The sequence below is a fragment of the Lepidochelys kempii genome, chromosome 2 (genome assembly GCF_965140265.1).
Source record: "Lepidochelys kempii isolate rLepKem1 chromosome 2, rLepKem1.hap2, whole genome shotgun sequence".
NCBI classification, from domain to species: domain Eukaryota; kingdom Metazoa; phylum Chordata; order Testudines; family Cheloniidae; genus Lepidochelys; species Lepidochelys kempii.
The window spans coordinates 45774064-45790377 of NC_133257.1; the positions used below are offsets into that span (position 1 = coordinate 45774064).

General features: G+C 41.1%; 1 protein-coding gene across 5 annotated transcripts in view; it reads right to left on the minus strand.

Annotated features, from left to right (window-relative positions):
* SLC26A7 (solute carrier family 26 member 7) overlaps positions 1-16314 on the minus strand; it is a 795003-nt gene that overhangs the window by 689171 nt on the left and 89518 nt on the right. For 4 of the 5 annotated variants that reach the window (XR_012157133.1, XM_073330602.1, XM_073330601.1 and 1 more), the window contains 3 exons: positions 16049-16139; positions 1634-1771; positions 60-108 (listed from right to left, as the gene is read on the minus strand). Coding sequence is in view for 4 of the 5 variants with exons in the window: in XM_073330602.1 (XP_073186703.1) it covers positions 60-108; positions 1634-1771; positions 16049-16139 (278 nt within the window). In the remaining variant the exon portion in view is untranslated. The remainder of the gene's footprint in view (positions 1-59; positions 109-1633; positions 1772-16048; positions 16140-16314) is intronic. The other variant, XM_073330600.1, reaches the window with a different exon arrangement.

Below are 16314 nucleotides of genomic sequence, written 5' to 3' on the forward strand. Positions count from 1 at the left end.
AGCTGATGCACTTGAAACCCCCTCTTACTTTCAACTTGTATCTTACATGGTAAACTCACCATGACAATTTCCATTGGATACTGGATTGAGCAACGTGTTCTGTTCACACTGAAACAAAAGCAATGAACAATATAAGTACTGGGGGGGACGACTCAGGTCTCATGCCTCCTTTGTTGATTTCCTTACTGAGAAACAGAATTAAGAGTCCAGAAAAAATATCAAAATTGTCTTTCTGTAACTCAGTGTTGTGGATCCATTGTATTTGTGGAATAAAGGAAGCAAGCATTTCCCAGTTATCTCAACCTGTTTACTATTGCAGCTTACTTTCACCTTCTGAGCCAACCACCAACCGGAATCTGGGTTCAGCAGATGTATTATTTTAATGACTCTTCAAAGGATGCTAAACAGGGCTGGTCAAAAGACAGGAAAATAATTTTTTGAAAAATTTCAGTATTTCAAGGTTGTTTCCATTTCACAGGATTCAAAATGGACCCATTTTCTGTAAAATTATGTGCAATATTTTCAATTCAATTCTACTGAAACCATTTTCTAAATTCTTCATTTACCAAAAATATAATTTACTAAAAAGAGTTTTAGATCAACAAAACTGTTAATACTTTTGAAATATAACATTTATGATAAATATTTCAGCAAAAATATCACAGAAAATTTCACAAAAATGGAAAAAATCAATGCTGATAATTTTTTGCGAAAAGTTTTATCTTTTGAAAAAAGGCCAATTTTCTACAAAAAACTGTGCAAAAAATTTCACCCAGTTCCAGTGTTAAGCTCTTTTTAGTACAGAGAACAGACTAAATCCCTGCACCAAGGAACCTCTAAACTAATTTCAGACACAAATCAAATGCATTTCTCTCTATTTAGGTATTTATATGGCTCCTCTCACTACAGTTTTGCAGTACCTTCCCAGTATTAAAAGAAAAAGCATCAGCAACAGTAAAATTCTCTCACTCCCCTAAAACTGGAATAGGTATGAGTGGGTAAACTGGAATTGCAGGATGCCTTTGGTGACACTCCCTAGAACCACAGTCATATGCATTTGTTTTCAAATATTCTATTTATTTTCCCCAAAAATATTAGCAGTGCAGAAAATTAAGCAGAGTTATTACTTTCGGGCCTGATTCTCAACAGTTTTACCAACCTAACTCCCTACTGGTTCCAAATGAGTTGCTCCTGATTTACAGTAGCATGGGAGGAGAATTGGAAACTGAGAGTTCAATTTCCAGAGATGTTGAGCACCTGCAGTAGCCATTGACTACAGCTGAAGAGTGGGTAATCATTTCTTTTGAAAATCAGGCCTTTAAATCCTGATCCAAAGTTCACTAAAGTTAATGGAAGGCATCCCATGGACTTTGGATCAGCGCATTAGCATCTTTCACTGAATCACATAAACAAATATATTAGAGATATTCTTTCAAAATAATAGAAAAAACTAAATATATTTAATCTCCTGAAGTTTAAACTTGAATTTTATTCCATGATAAACAACTAATTTATAGTATAATCTGATTTTTCTACTGCATTATCTAATTAAATGCTATGAAATCTTCTGATGGAATGCACAAGAGAAATGCAAGTAAGTCTCATCATTACTAACGCATGCAGTATAATCTACCTTGTTTAGATCATCATGTGGCTGGGTGCTTGCACTGTCCTTCTGGATTATCCTTATTAGGTCACGATGGAACTTCTTGGCATTCAGAAATACTAGCGGGTTGTTCACTGAAACTATCTTTACCTGTTGTAAAGATTCCTTTGGGATAGAATAAACAAAAGACTTAGTTCCTTAAGATTTAAAAAGGGGAAATTTCTTTAAAAACCCTAGATAATACCAAACAACAATCCTGTGACAAAATTCTGAGTTACCATGGTGCTTTAACAGATTACTAATTTGATCAGTCTTCACACATGATTCTATCTTAAATTGAGGAGGAAATATAAGTAAAATTAAAAGAGTATTTAAAGGTATTTACTGAGTGTCACCTGAAGAATTTCTACCCAGTAGATAAAATTACTGAGCTTTTTGTGCATCTAAAGCTCTAACAGATGAAGAAGTAGGCTGAGCTAATCTGAAGCAAGGTTGAATCATCTGTGAACTGCAGAAGCCATTTCTGATCTTCCCAATATTATCCTCAACTACAGGCATAAAGCTAGAACCACTCTCAACTAGCCAGAATAACACAAGTTAGAGCCAACTCCAAGGGTTCCAAAGTAATATGAGCTTAATTGTGCCTTCCAGACACATCCCTAATGGTATGATAAACAGCTTCCTATTGGGGGTGTTATTGTATGATCGTGTCTAGGACCTAAGAGAATTCTACTTTCAGGAAGCAATTGATGCAAGAACACTGGAGATGTGGAGCAAGGAGTATAGCCTGCATGTCGCACTGTCTCAGTTCTCTCTCTCTCTCTTTATGCTTGCACATAGAACCTTGTGTCAGAAGTGAGTCATCTCCTACAGATAGTCTTAAATTCTGATTTCACCTATTACAAACCAAACCAAGAGAAAACCATAATCATGGCAACATACCAAATTCCTGTCCCTGAGCAGATGGACATGAAATAGAATGTGTTTAGCAACTGTATATTTTTTAGATCACAGGAGGAAAGCTATGAAAAAATGTCAATAGAGCTGGATAAAAAGGAAAACAAAGTAAGAGCAACCACACTATTAGCTGTAATTAGGAAAGACTGCCTCATGCTCCAACAGCCTCTGGACATGTTAACAGCACAGCAGGAGGACCCTGGAAACAACCTAGAAGTGCTTCAAAAATGTTTTCAACCCACAAAAAGAGTCACATACAAAAGGCATCTTTTCAACAGGGGTCATCAAGAATCTGGAGAAACAAAAGATCAGTATATTGCCAGACTGTATGAAATAGCTGACTCATGAAATTACTAAATCTTGAAAGATCTAATTTGTACTAGGTTAGTAATTGGGACAATAGATGCAGGAACTGGAATGAGAATGTTCAGAGAGCCCACTCTAACTCTAGCAAGAATCATAGGTGTGAAAAGCTAGTGAACAAACTTCCGGTAAATTGCAGAGAATAAGTAGAGCAAACACAAAGATAATTCACCAAGTAGCACAGGGAAAGCATGAAATAAACCTACTGTGTACAATGAAAATACACAGCACATTCCCAATAGACCCTGGAACAAAATGGCAATGGACCTTTTCACTGCAAACCACACAAACTACCTAGTTACTGTAGACTACTTTTCAGACCTCTGGGAACTAGTCAAATTGTCAGACAGTACTGCAGCGACCATCATCATAGACAAAGCCATGAAGCGTTTCACATTTCAGCAGGCACAGTATCCCAAATTGTGTAGTTTCAGACAACTAGTCTAGTTTACTTGCAGAGTATTTGTGCAATTTACCCAGGAATGGGAATTCAGTTATATCATTTCACTTCATCACCATATCACAGCCAACTGAACAGAAAAACCTGAAATGGCAGTTAAAAATACTAATACGGCATTAAAGAAAGCTGAAGAAAGGAAAAAATATAGGGCAAGGGATTCTTGAATGGAGAAACACTCCCACAGGAGGCTTTAACAGCAGCCCAGTACAATGCTTGATGTTCAGACGAACACGTACCCTGGTCCCTATCATCCCAGCATTACTATAACTGGCAGCAGTGGATGGTGTAACATACGAAGAGGAAAAGAGACCTGCAAAGGCCAAAACCTACTCTGACTGAGAAGCTAATGTCATGTACTTCTTGTACACAGTAGGTTGCAGTGCTGCTACTAGCAGATCAGGCTTCTGTATCAGATATGCCAACTACAGAGCTTCTTTCTCAGAGAGAGAGAGACACACACACACCAGAGATATGTCTTTCATAAGATCCTTTAATGCTTTCCCAACATGGCTGAGGTTAGCTTAAATAAGGAGAGGTTACTTGAGTTCTTCAAGGTGTTTTGTCCCTATGGGTGCTCCACCATAGAAGGTCCACACGTCCATGCACTCTTGACCAGAGACTGCAACCAGGGCACATAGGGAGGCCCGGGCATGCTGCCAGTCAGTTCCTTCTCAATTGCAAAGCCTAACAGTTCAGAAGAAGGGAAGGAGGGCAGAAGGTAAAGCACCCATAGGGATAAAACATCTTGAAGAACTAAAGTTTCTGTAATGTAAGTAGCCTCTCCTTCTCTGAGTATATGTCCCTAAGGAGGCTCCACCATAGGAGACCCCCAAGCAGTAACTCAATGAGGAAGAGGGTGCTGAGGAAGTAAGTCCAGGTCAGTTCAAAGGACTGCATTACCAAAGCCAGTATCATCTCTGGAAGCAGGTAAGATGGCATAGTGTTTGGCAAAGGTATGGATAGAAGACTAACAAATCTCTGCTATCGGAATGTCTTTCAGTAGAGCTATAGATGGAGTCTGAGCTCTAGAATTTACTGTCACTCATGAGAGGGCTGTACCCATGCATTCTCATAACAGGTCCTGATGCAACCTGAAACCCGCTCAGACAGTCTTTGTGTGGAAATCAGTTGGCTGTTCATCCTATCCACAATCATCACAAACAGTCTAAGAGAGGCATGGAATAGTTTAGTCCTGTCCAGGTACAAGGCAAGGACCTTCCTGACATCCAAAAATGAAGGCTTGATTCTTCTCTGGAGGCATGAGGTTTTGGGTAGAAAACTGGTAGGTGAATTTCCTGGTTCAGGTTATGTTCTGAGGAGCCCTTTGGGAGAAAATGAGGATGGAGATGTAATATAACCTTGTTTTTGTATAAGGTGGTGTATGGTAGGTCCACCATAAGCACTCCCAGCTTCCTCATTCACTTTGCTGGGGTGTTGGCAATTAGAAAAGAAATTTTGAAGGAGAGATGGAGGATGGTTCACTATAGGTTCCTCAGGGCATTCAAAACCAGGTTGAGGTACCACTGGGGAACTGGTTGTTGAACAGGAAGAAATAAGTTGCACAGGCCCTTAAGAAATTTGGCTATTGTAGAATGGGCAAAGACTAAGCAGCCCTGGCTGGATGAGTGAAAGGCTGTGATGGCAGCCAGATGTACTCTGATAGAGCTCATTGAGAGACCCTGTATTTAACTCAAAGACTCATAGTCTTTAAGGCCAGAAAGGATTATCATAATCATCTAGTCTAGTCATAATCACACGGCAGGCCACAAAACCTCACCCACCCACTCCTCTAATAGACCCTTACCCTTGACTGAGTTACTGAAGTCCTCAAATCATGGTTAAAAGACTTCAGGTTACAGAGAATTCACCATTTACACTAATTTAAACCTGAAAGTGATCCATACCCCATGCTGCAGAAGAAAGAAAGAAAAAAACCCAAACCCTGGGTCTCTGAAGTCTGAGCCAGGGGAAAATTCCTTCCTGACTCCAAATAATTAACAGGTAGATCAGGATCTTGGAAAGCAGAACTTCTGATGCTTGAGAAGATGGGAAAGACCACCAGGACTGGAAGAACTTCCACTTTTGTAGGTCAGTCTTGAGAGTACTGGGCGTTATACTGGATATGGGGAAAAAGGTCAATTCCATGCTTGAGAGCTACTGACGAGCCATGCTCTCAGATTTACTGAGGAGAAGTTAGAATGAACAAGTAACCCTGAACTCTGTATCAACAAATCCTTTGTGATAGGAATTCTGAGGGGTATTACCTCTGAGTAGTGGATGTGGTTTGAGTACCACACTTGCCTCAGCCAAGCAGGTGCTATGATAATAACTCTCGCTCCTTCTCGATGCAGCTTGAGAAGGCTCTTGAGCATTAATGGTATAGGTGGGTATGCATAAAGAAGGATAATGGTCTAGAGAACCATGGCCGTGACCTCCCTTAGAGCAGAACAGGTAACATTTTGCATTGTTCAGGGTGTCAAAGAGCTCTACTCCAGTATACTCTGGCAGATGCTGCAGAAGACAGTCCTTGAGATCCCATTTGTGATCCTGCCAAAAGTGTCTGCTCAGGGAGTCTGCACTTGTACTCTGGAAGCCTGGTAGACTGCTGACATTTCTATCTGATGAGCGATTCACCAAAGCCACAGCCTTAGCAACTCTGCACATAAGGCCTGGGAACTTGCTCTGTCTTGTCAGCTGATATAATACATTGCTGTCCTGTTGTCTAGAATTACTGTGACTAAGAGACCTTGTATAGCACAAAGTAAGTGTTGGCAAGCATATGAGATTGCACAGTGATATGTTTGGATAGGCTGTTTGTTTGAAGTATATGCTGTTCTTACTCATGTCTGGAGGCATCTAAGAGGCATCTTCGCATGGAGAGTCATATACATAGAGGCCAACATGTGGCCCAAAATATTAGGCAAGTCCTCCCTGTTGTTTGCAGACTGCACTGTAAATTTGAGATTAGGGTGGATAGCGTGAAGAACCTCTCCTAGGGTAGGCAGGTTCTTGCTATTGTGGAGTCTAGAGTAGCTCCTGTAAAGTCTATTCTCTGAACTGAAGATGGTATGGGGTTTCTTTGTGGTTGATAAGGAGGCCCAGAAACTGGAATAAAATTAATGCTCTGGATGTTGCCTCCTGGGCCTCTTGGATGACAGACTATGACAAAGTGGGAATTTTATGTAATATTTTTATGACACCTGTGTGTTCCTCAATTTTCCCTATATTCATAGATTCATAGATATTTAGGTCAGAAGGGACCATTGTGATCATCTAGTCTGACCTCCTGCACAATGCAGGCCACAGAATTTCACCCACCACTCCTAAAAAAGACCTCACACCTATATCTGTGCTATTGAAGTCCTCAAATTGTAGTTTGAAGACCTCAAGGAGCAGAGAATCCTCCAGCAAGTGACCCGTGCCCCATGCTACAGAGGAAGGCGAAAAACCTCCAGGGCCTTCCAATCTGCCCTGGAGGAAAATTCCTTCCCGACCCCAAATATGGCGATCAGCTAAACCCTGAGCATATGGGCAAGATTCATCAGCCAGATACTACAGAAAATTCTTTCCCGGGTAACTTGGATCTTACCCCATCTAAAAACCCATCACAGGCCATTGGGCCTATTTACCATGAATATTTAATTACCAAAACCATGTTATCCCATCATACCATCTCCTCCATAAACTTATCGAGTTTAATCTTAAAGCAAGATAGATCTTTTGCCCCCACTACTTCCCTCAGAAGGCTATTCCAAAACTTCACTCCTCTGATGGTTAGAAACCTTCGTCTAATTTCTAATCTAAATTTCCTAGTGGCCAGTTTATATCCATTTGTTCTTGTGTCCACATTGGTACTGAGTTTAAATAATTCCTCTCCCTCTCTGGTATTTATCCCTCTGATATATTTATAGAGAGCAATCATATCTCCCCTCAACCTTCTTTTAGTTAGGCTAAACAAGCCAAGCTCCCTGAGTCTCCTTTCATAAGACAAGTTTTCCATTCCTCGGATCATCCTAGTAGCCCTTCTCTGTACCTGTTCCAGTTTGAATTCATCCTTCTTAAACATGGGAGACCAGAACTGCACACAGTATTCCAGGTGAGGTCTCACCAGTGCCTTATATAACGGTACTAAAACCTCCTTATCCCTACTGGAAATACCTCTCCTGATGCATCCCAAGACGACATTAGCTTTTTTCACAGCCATATCACATTGGCAGCTCATAGTCATCCTATGATCAACCAATACTCCAAGGTCCTTTTCCTCCTCCGTTACTTCTAGTTGATGCGTCCCTAGCTTATAACTAAAATTCTTGTTATTAATCCCTAAATGCATGACCTTACACTTCTCACTATTAAATTTCATCCTATTCCTATTACTCCAGTTTACAAGGTCATCCAGATCCTCCTGTAGGGTATCCCTGTCCTTCTCTAAATTAGCAATACCTCCCAGCTTTGTATCATCTGCAAACTTTATTAGCACACTCCCACTTTTTGTGCCCAGGTCAGTAATAAAAAGATTAAATAAAAGATTATATGCTGCATTATTACCCAGTGAGTGGAAAAGGACTGTTTGTTCTCAGCGCAGGCGAAGAGAGATAGGTATGAATGTCATTTAGCTGTCTGAGCTGGGACGGGTCATTAAAAAGAAACAGCCGAGGTTGACCCCATATCAATGGAGAATCCAAGAAAACAACAGAAAACCCAAACACCAAGACACTGACACCTAGCAACCAACGAATCACAGGGAGAGAGGTTTCTCTACCCCACAGCAGGAAAACTGAGCTGTATTTTCCAGCTTGAAAACAAAGGACTGGGAAGGTCTTGGTTGGGGGATAAGCGTTGGCTGCTGGAAGGTGTTGGGGACTCTCACCTGGGATCTGACCAAGAAGGTCAGATTGAGAGACAGACACAGCTTGAACAATGGGGTTCACTACAGCTTGGTTTGGCTCTGGGCTAACCAAATTGGTCTATGCTTTAATATTCATTTGCTAACCTAAGGACGTCCTATGATGTGTTCCAGCTGACTATTAAACCCTACCATTTTGTCGATGCTGTTTGTGTCACTGCAAATGCTTGGTGAGCTGCATTAATCCCTGAAGAGTGCATAAGTCTCTACCAGGAATCTATCGCGGTTGGACTCACTGAACAGAGTTCACCATGTTAAGCAGGAGTGCTGAAGCCCCAGAAGTTCAGTCTCAGAAAGTAGAGAGGCCATGTGGCTTAACCTGGAGAAAGAGTGAGATCACTTGAGGTCTGGCACACTGAAGTGGTTCCTCCAAGAAACTGCCCCAAAGCTAGGGGAGTAGCACCAATCTTGTGGATCCATGACACAGGTCCCTGAGAAGCCAGTCACCAGATATGGGAAAAATCTATATTCCCTACTGACATAGATGGGCTGCTGAGAGACTCTTTGTGAACATTCTTGGGGAAATGGAGAGGCCGAAAGGAAGAACCTGATACAGATAAAAGAAAAGGAGAGCTACTGCTTATGCTCAAATAAATTTGTTAGTCTCTAAGGTGCCACAAGTACTCCTTTTCTTTTTGCGAATACAGACTAACATCGCTGCTACTCTGAAACTTGATATAGATAGTGATCTTCCCATACCACAAATCTTAGGAAATGCTTGTGTGACACATGGATGGCTACATGGAAGAGGTGTCCTGCAGATTGAGGGTAGGGAACCAGTCTCCTGGATCTAAGGATGGAATTATGATGGCTAGTGTCACCATTCTGAAGTGTTGTACTAGGACGCAGTTGTGCTGGTTCCAGAGATCAAGGATTGGTTTCCACCATTCTCCTTTCTGGAGAACCAGGAAGTAATTGGAATAGAACCCTCTTCCGATGAACTCCTGAAGGGGTTCTGAGTCTTAGGAAAAGTGTACTGATGGTAGCAGAATGGTCTCGATATTTGAGCGGTTTGGGATCTCCTAAACTGTCTTCTCATTGCAGGCACATAAATTCCCAGTAATAGCAGCATTGCCCTGGAATCCTTGACTGTGTGGACAGAGGAGTCTATATGCTCGCTAAAGACCTTAGGTCATTCAAATAGGAGATGTTCCGCCGTGTTATGACCTTCTCTTGGAAGTCCTGAGGATTGGAACCAGAATGCTCTCCTGGAAGGTTTTGAAATCTTTTGCATAGGAGGGTACTGGTGGTATTACCACTTCATCTGGAAACGAAGAGGACCTTCCAGAAGGTGAAATCTCCTCTGTCAGAGACTCCAGTTCCTCTTGTATATCTTCCAGTACTGGAGAAGTGTTGGGTACTAAGCTCCACAGTGCTGATGTATGCTGTACAATAGGATGGTTTGTAGAAGCCGGTCGCTGGTACAGTACTGGTGGGTACTGGTGCTTTCTCTTAGATATCTGATGAAGCTGGTTGCCATAGTGGCCTCACGGGTCCAGTAACTGAAGGGGATAACGGAAAGAACCCCAATGACAATCAATCTCTGGGCCTATGATATCTGGTGGGTTCCCCAGGCTTATCTTCATGCAAAGGGCTCACGGGGGTAGTGGAATCCATGTACAGAAATCTGAGTCTGTGCAGTCTTTCCCTGAAATAAAGAGGGCGGGGGGGAGCTCCAATGTCCCTATTGGTACTGAAGACTGGAGGTTTAAATCCGTCCCAACGTGCTGCTTTTGTAGCAGTAGCATGGAGATGGTACTGGCAGATCCCTCCATAATTGGTGATTCAGGTTCATCAGCAATGAGACCCTCTGAAGAAAGAAACCTGGAAAGATGTTGAGAGCTCTGATGTCTTCACCCAAAGTTAGAGTCAGTATGAGGTGGTGAGATAGAGGCTTCCGCATTACAAGATTATTATAGTGTCCTGTCTCTTTCAGAGGTACTACAAAATACCAATACTGGCATGAATGGTAGCCCTGTGTGTCTCACTATGCTGCCAGGGAGCAGATGGTGCCACTGCACTAGCTGCTCTTTTGGTAGGCACATTCAAGTGGAGCTTCTTTCTCAGTACCAACACCTCAGTACCAAACTCACTCAGAGCCTCTACTGTACCCTTACGGGGACGAGAGGTCTCCCGAGAGTGGGTCATGTGCGATGATCTACCCCATTCTTTATTTCCAAGTTGGGAGAGGTATATTTCCTCTTTTCTGAAGTCTTATTGTCCAGAGCTGCAGATGAAGCAGCAACAGTGACCTGGGCTGTCTTTGACATAGATGTCAATGTACAGAGTAAGAGGGCCTCCAGGAGCTAAGGCACGGTCCATTAGTATAAGCTTAAGTCTATCCTATCTGCCTTCTTGGCTCTACCCTTCAAACACAGATAGACCCCTCAAACACGGACAGAGAAAGGACCTGTGGCAACTCTTATCGGTCTTAAACCCTGAGGTCTTGGGCACAATTATGCTCCAACACAAAAAATCGGAGAAGAGGAAGGAGCTTGACCCCCCCTTGACCAACACAAAATAAAGGGAAATAAAGGTATAATGAAATTAATTAAAAGAACAAAATTACTAAAACAAATAAGTAAAACAACAATTCACAAGTTAAGGTGGGATGCTGAATACAGCAGGCAGTAGAACTCTCCATCTCATGCTACAGGCAGTTGAGAACAGAGTGGTGATGGGCTCGTGCCTTCCTATATTCCCTCGTTTAGAGCAGGCATTGCTTTGTGCGGGAGCAGGCCTGCAAATACTACTTTGCAATCTCTGTTTGAGAGCACACAGGGATATGTACTTGAAGAAGAAGGTATGTTATACACAGCACCACTTAGAGACTGAACAGTATGGTACAGCTTAGTATTCCATTACATCTGTCCCTTTAAGTTCTACATTCCTACCATTTATAAAATTTACACTATCATGCTGTCTTTGAAGTTCAATATGGATCAGTCTGTTAGTCTCTGAATCATACTGCTTATCTAGTTACATGACCCAAACGCATCACAGCTTGATCGTCTGACTGTCCACTAGTTGCACTGACTGGCTGCTGTTGGTATGGAATCTCTAAGTCGTCGTCGTCTTGTTCCACATCCACCATCTATAGAGTTTGCTCTGTTGATTGTTCTTTTTGAGGGACATGCCACAGATGTTGAAGGTTTCTACTGAACTCTCCAAGTCTGTTGTTCTCAATAGCATAGGATATTGGCAATGAATTATTTTTCTTTACTACAGCTGTAGTTGTCTATCCTTTTTCTCCATCCAATTTGACACAAACACAGTCACCAGATTCTGGGCCCAGCAGTTCTCAAACTGAGTGAGGCCTGTTGTAAAAGTATACATAATTCTTTAAAAAGAAAAGGAGTACTTGTGGCACCTTAGAGACTAACCAATTTATTTGAGCTTAAGCTTTCGTGAGCTCCAGCTCACTTCATCGGATGCATTCAGTGGAAAATACAGTGAGGAGATTTATATACACACAGAACATGAAAAAATGCAGGTGTACTTTTCTGACGCTGGTCTCCATGAGTCCATAGCATCCACATCCTTTACATAATTTTTGAGCTCATGAGTAATTGAGTACAATACTAAGCTCCATGAGAGAGTGTCTGCTACTATTAGATTTCTCCCAGAAACGTATTTAGCAATTGTATTAAACTGAATTGACCTTTTCAATATATGGTGGCATCTCAACAGCACTTAATCCAGTTCTTTTCTGCTGATCACTGGTTTATGATCTAAGTGTAAATTAATCCAATCTGCACAGATATCTGTAAAAGTTCTCATATGCCCATACGTTTGCTAGGCACTCCTTTTCAATCTGTGCACATAGTTTTTCTGCTTCTGTTTAGTGTGTGTGAGCAACTTTCAACTGGCTTCCACCCAGATCCATGTTGTTGCAACAATACACCACCTAGGCCATAGCTGCTTGCATCAACCTTGGCCACTGTGGGTTTGTTCACATCATAATACTTGAGAATCAGATAATGTTGAGATAATTTCCTTAATGATCTCTCACTCTCACATATTGGGAGACAGACAAGTCCTCGCTTACAGACAGGCCCCCAACCTGAAGCAAATACTCACCAGCAACCACACACCACACAACAAAAACATTAACCCAGGAACCTATCCTTACAACAAAGCCCAATGCCAACTCTGTCCACATATTTATTCAAGTGAGACCATCATAGGACCTAATCACATTAGCCATGCCATCAGGGGCTCGTTCACCTGCACATCTACCAATGTGATATATGCCATCATGTGCCAGCAATGCTCCTCTGCCACGTACATTGGCCAAACCAGACAGTCTCTACGCAAAAGAATAAATGGACACAAATCTGACATCAGGAATCATAAACCGGTAGGAGAACACTTCAACCTCTCTGGCCACTCAGTAAAAGACTTAAGGGTGGCAATTTTGCAACAGAAAAGCTTCAAAAACAGACTCCAACGAGAAACTGCTGAGCTTGAATTAATATGCAAACTAGATACTATTAACTTGGGTTTGATAGAGACTGGGAGTGGCTGGGTCATTACACATATTGAATCTATTTCCCCATGTTCTCACACCTTCTTGTCAACTGTCTAAATGGGCCGTCTTGATTATCACTACAAAAGTTTTTTTCTCCTCCTGATAATAGCTAATCTTAATTAATTAGACTCTTACAGTTTGTATGGCAATTTCCACCTTCTCTGTATGTATATATACATATATCTTCTTACTATATGTTCCATTCTACGCATCCAATGAAGTGGGCTGTAGCCCACGAAAGCCTATGCTCTAATAAATTTGTTAGTCTCTAAGGTGCCACAAGTACTCCTGTTCTTTTTGCGGATACAGACTAACACGGCTTCTACTCTGAAACTTAAGAATGGCTGAGGTTAGCTTAAATAAGATATGTTACACACAGCACTACCTAGTGGCTGAACAGTATAATACATTTTAGCATTTCATTATAGCCAAAACCCTCCCAGTCCAAGAATACCAACCAGAAGACCCTGTCAAAATCAAACTTTTCCTCAGGACATGGTTGAGGGGAACTGTGACAAATTCAGATCTGGTTTAGTTCTATCTGCATTCTGGATGCATTTCAAAATTTGATCTCTATCATTCTGAGAAAAACTGAGATCCTTTACAATGTATCCTTCCCGAGGAAAGAAAACTGTTTGAAGCAGCCTATTCACTAGTTTCCTAAGGACATCCACAGCTGCTGCATCCATTACTCAGCACCAGATACATTTTGGCAAGAGTTTGATCTTAACAGTGTCTGTGATGTGACATGTTTCACATATGTTTTTTGAGAAGCATTCTCTCAATCTTTTTTCCATATTGAAGTTTCTGTTTGCTTATTGATGGAATAATCCCTATAAATCCACAGTACCTTGATAGTATGACAGCTGATTAAATTTGCATATTTTCATGTTTAAGTATCCTGTTTATCTCTAAGTTGTCATTTTCAAGGGGAGCCTCAACAACTCCAGCATTCACACATTTAAAAACTCACTGTAAACAACTGCAACCCAGCAGTTCTAAATTAAGTTAAAAGGCATGTGCCAAGGCAGATTTCTTAATCTTGAAAATGTTTTTCCTTTTTGTTTTTTGCAATAAAATCTTGAGAACTCTGCTTCCTTACTAAAACTTTATTCCCTCCACTGTGTGTATGCTAGTTTGTTGTTGTATGTTCTCAGGAATTGATCTTTCTTGGTGATTTAGGAAAAAAGAGAGCTAAAGCAGAGACTTGGAGAAAAGAGGAGATATAAGGAATTTTTAAAAATATTTTTCAAGAGAAAGAAATATAGATCAAATTTTGGGTCATGTAACTCTAACAAAGTTCCTTTACCTTTTTTTTCTTAATACTGAAATTTGATCTAATAATCAACAACTGGGACAGGTGTCACACCATTGTTTTTAATTAGTGTTTTAGAATCCTCCTCCCTCTCGCTTACCATTGTTTTCAGCCTTGTCACTCAAAATGTTTCAGCGTGCCAAATAGTAAATCCTCTTGGGCAAACTCTCAACTTTTTAGTCCAAGATAACCCAGATTCAAGACATAATTCAGATATCAAAAAATGAATGATTTGAATGGGAGAGTCTCACTAATGAGGTAAAAAGAAAAGGAGGACTTGTGGCACCTTAGAGACTAACCAATTTATTTGAGCATAAGCTTTCATGAGCTACAGCTCACTTTATCAGATGCATTCAGGTACGGATGTGGGTACCTGCATGAAAGACCCCCTAAGCTTATTTTTACCAGCTTAGGTTAAAACTTCCCCAAGGTACAAACTTTTACCTTTTGTCCTTGGACCTTATGCTGCCACCACCAGTGTTACACAAAGAACAGGGAAAGAGCCCACTTGGAAACATCTTTCCCCTCAAAATATTTTCCACTGAATGCATCTGATGAAGTGAGCTGTAGCTCAAGAAAGCTTATGCTCAAATAAATTGGTTAGTCTCTAAGGTGCCATAAGCCCTCCTTTTCTTTTTGCGGATACAGACTAACATGGCTGCTACTCTGAAACGAATGAGGTAATAACTGTCAGGCATGTTGCTAACTGAACTATTAAGAAGACTGGATGGATGCATACTTGAAAAGTCATGTGGACACAGCAGAAACTGTGAGAGGCAGAATGGTTTATTAGATATGGCATTGGACTAGGAATCTGGAGAGATGGGCTCTGTTTCTAGCACAGCCACTAACGTGCTGTTTGATTTTGGGCATGTCACTGCACCCATAGGTGCTCAAACTGGAGAAGCGAGGGGGAGGGGAGTGCTGCCACATCCTCTGGCTTGAAGTGGTTTCCATTATATACAGGCTTTACAGTTTGGATCAATGGCTCGAAGCACTGACACAATAAAAACTGTTATAGAACCCCTGACTGCACCTCTGTTTCCCATCTAACTTTTGGTCTGTCTGTCTGTTTGAGCAGGGTGTTTCTGATTTTGTATGTGTAGAGTACCTGGCACAATGGAGCCCTGATCTCACCTGGAACCCACAGGAACTATTGTAATACAAAGTAATCATAACTATAATGGAAAATAAGCAAAAAATTTGCAATCTGTGATTGGGAGGATAAAAGACAGGTGAGAATGCAAGTTCAGAAAACAGTCTCTTGAGGTAGGATCATTCCATCTACTTCTCAAGTGCATCCTGACCAAGGTGATCTTGGCTGAGAGGTGTTTAAAGTGGTCTGTGCCAGCTCCATGCAACCCACCTCCCTTTTCCCACCACATGTGGGTGCACTGTGAAAAATCAGGCTCAGGATGAGCAGATGGGACTGAATCATGGCTGGGAAGGGGCACATGCACATACAGAGTGCCAAAGGGTTGCAGAGAAATAGAAAATCAAACAGAAGGAAAGAGACAAGTAGTAACTGTTTGGAAACCACTGGTCACTAGTAGATCCCCCCAAACCTGTGGGACTCAGGCAGCTTTTCCCATGAGAGACAAACTCCAACAGAAGATGAGCTTCCATAAATTGAAATTTACAGAATTTCATATCCATGGAACCAAAGATAACCATTGACTAGAACCCTTAATTTTTTACATAAACTTTATATTCTTCATACATAATAGAAACCCATAAAGAGACCCAAAGCACGAGATCTCCATGGCATATATTTCCACTGGTTTTAAAAATGGCCATGTAATTGTAATTTTTTGAGTGCACTTACTCTTATAACCTTTGTAACAAACTATGGGAGATAAAAAATATATAGATTAATAAGGGACAGAAGAATCGAGGAAGAGTACACTTACACAATCAGCTTCTGTTTTGAATTCACTTTCCACTTCTTTCATATTTTTCAAACTCAGTGTCTTTGCTCTGTAAGCAATACAGGGAGAAAAGCTGTAAAGCAGATCATCAGTAATCTTGAATATGGGTAGGTAGAGATACAGGCCTAAAATATAACATAGAGAGCTACAGTGTTCTAACAATAGAATTGCTATATATATTTTCGCATGTTTAAAGTACATTTCATATTGTAATCACTCTATAAAAATCAGGACAGCCAGTTACTAGG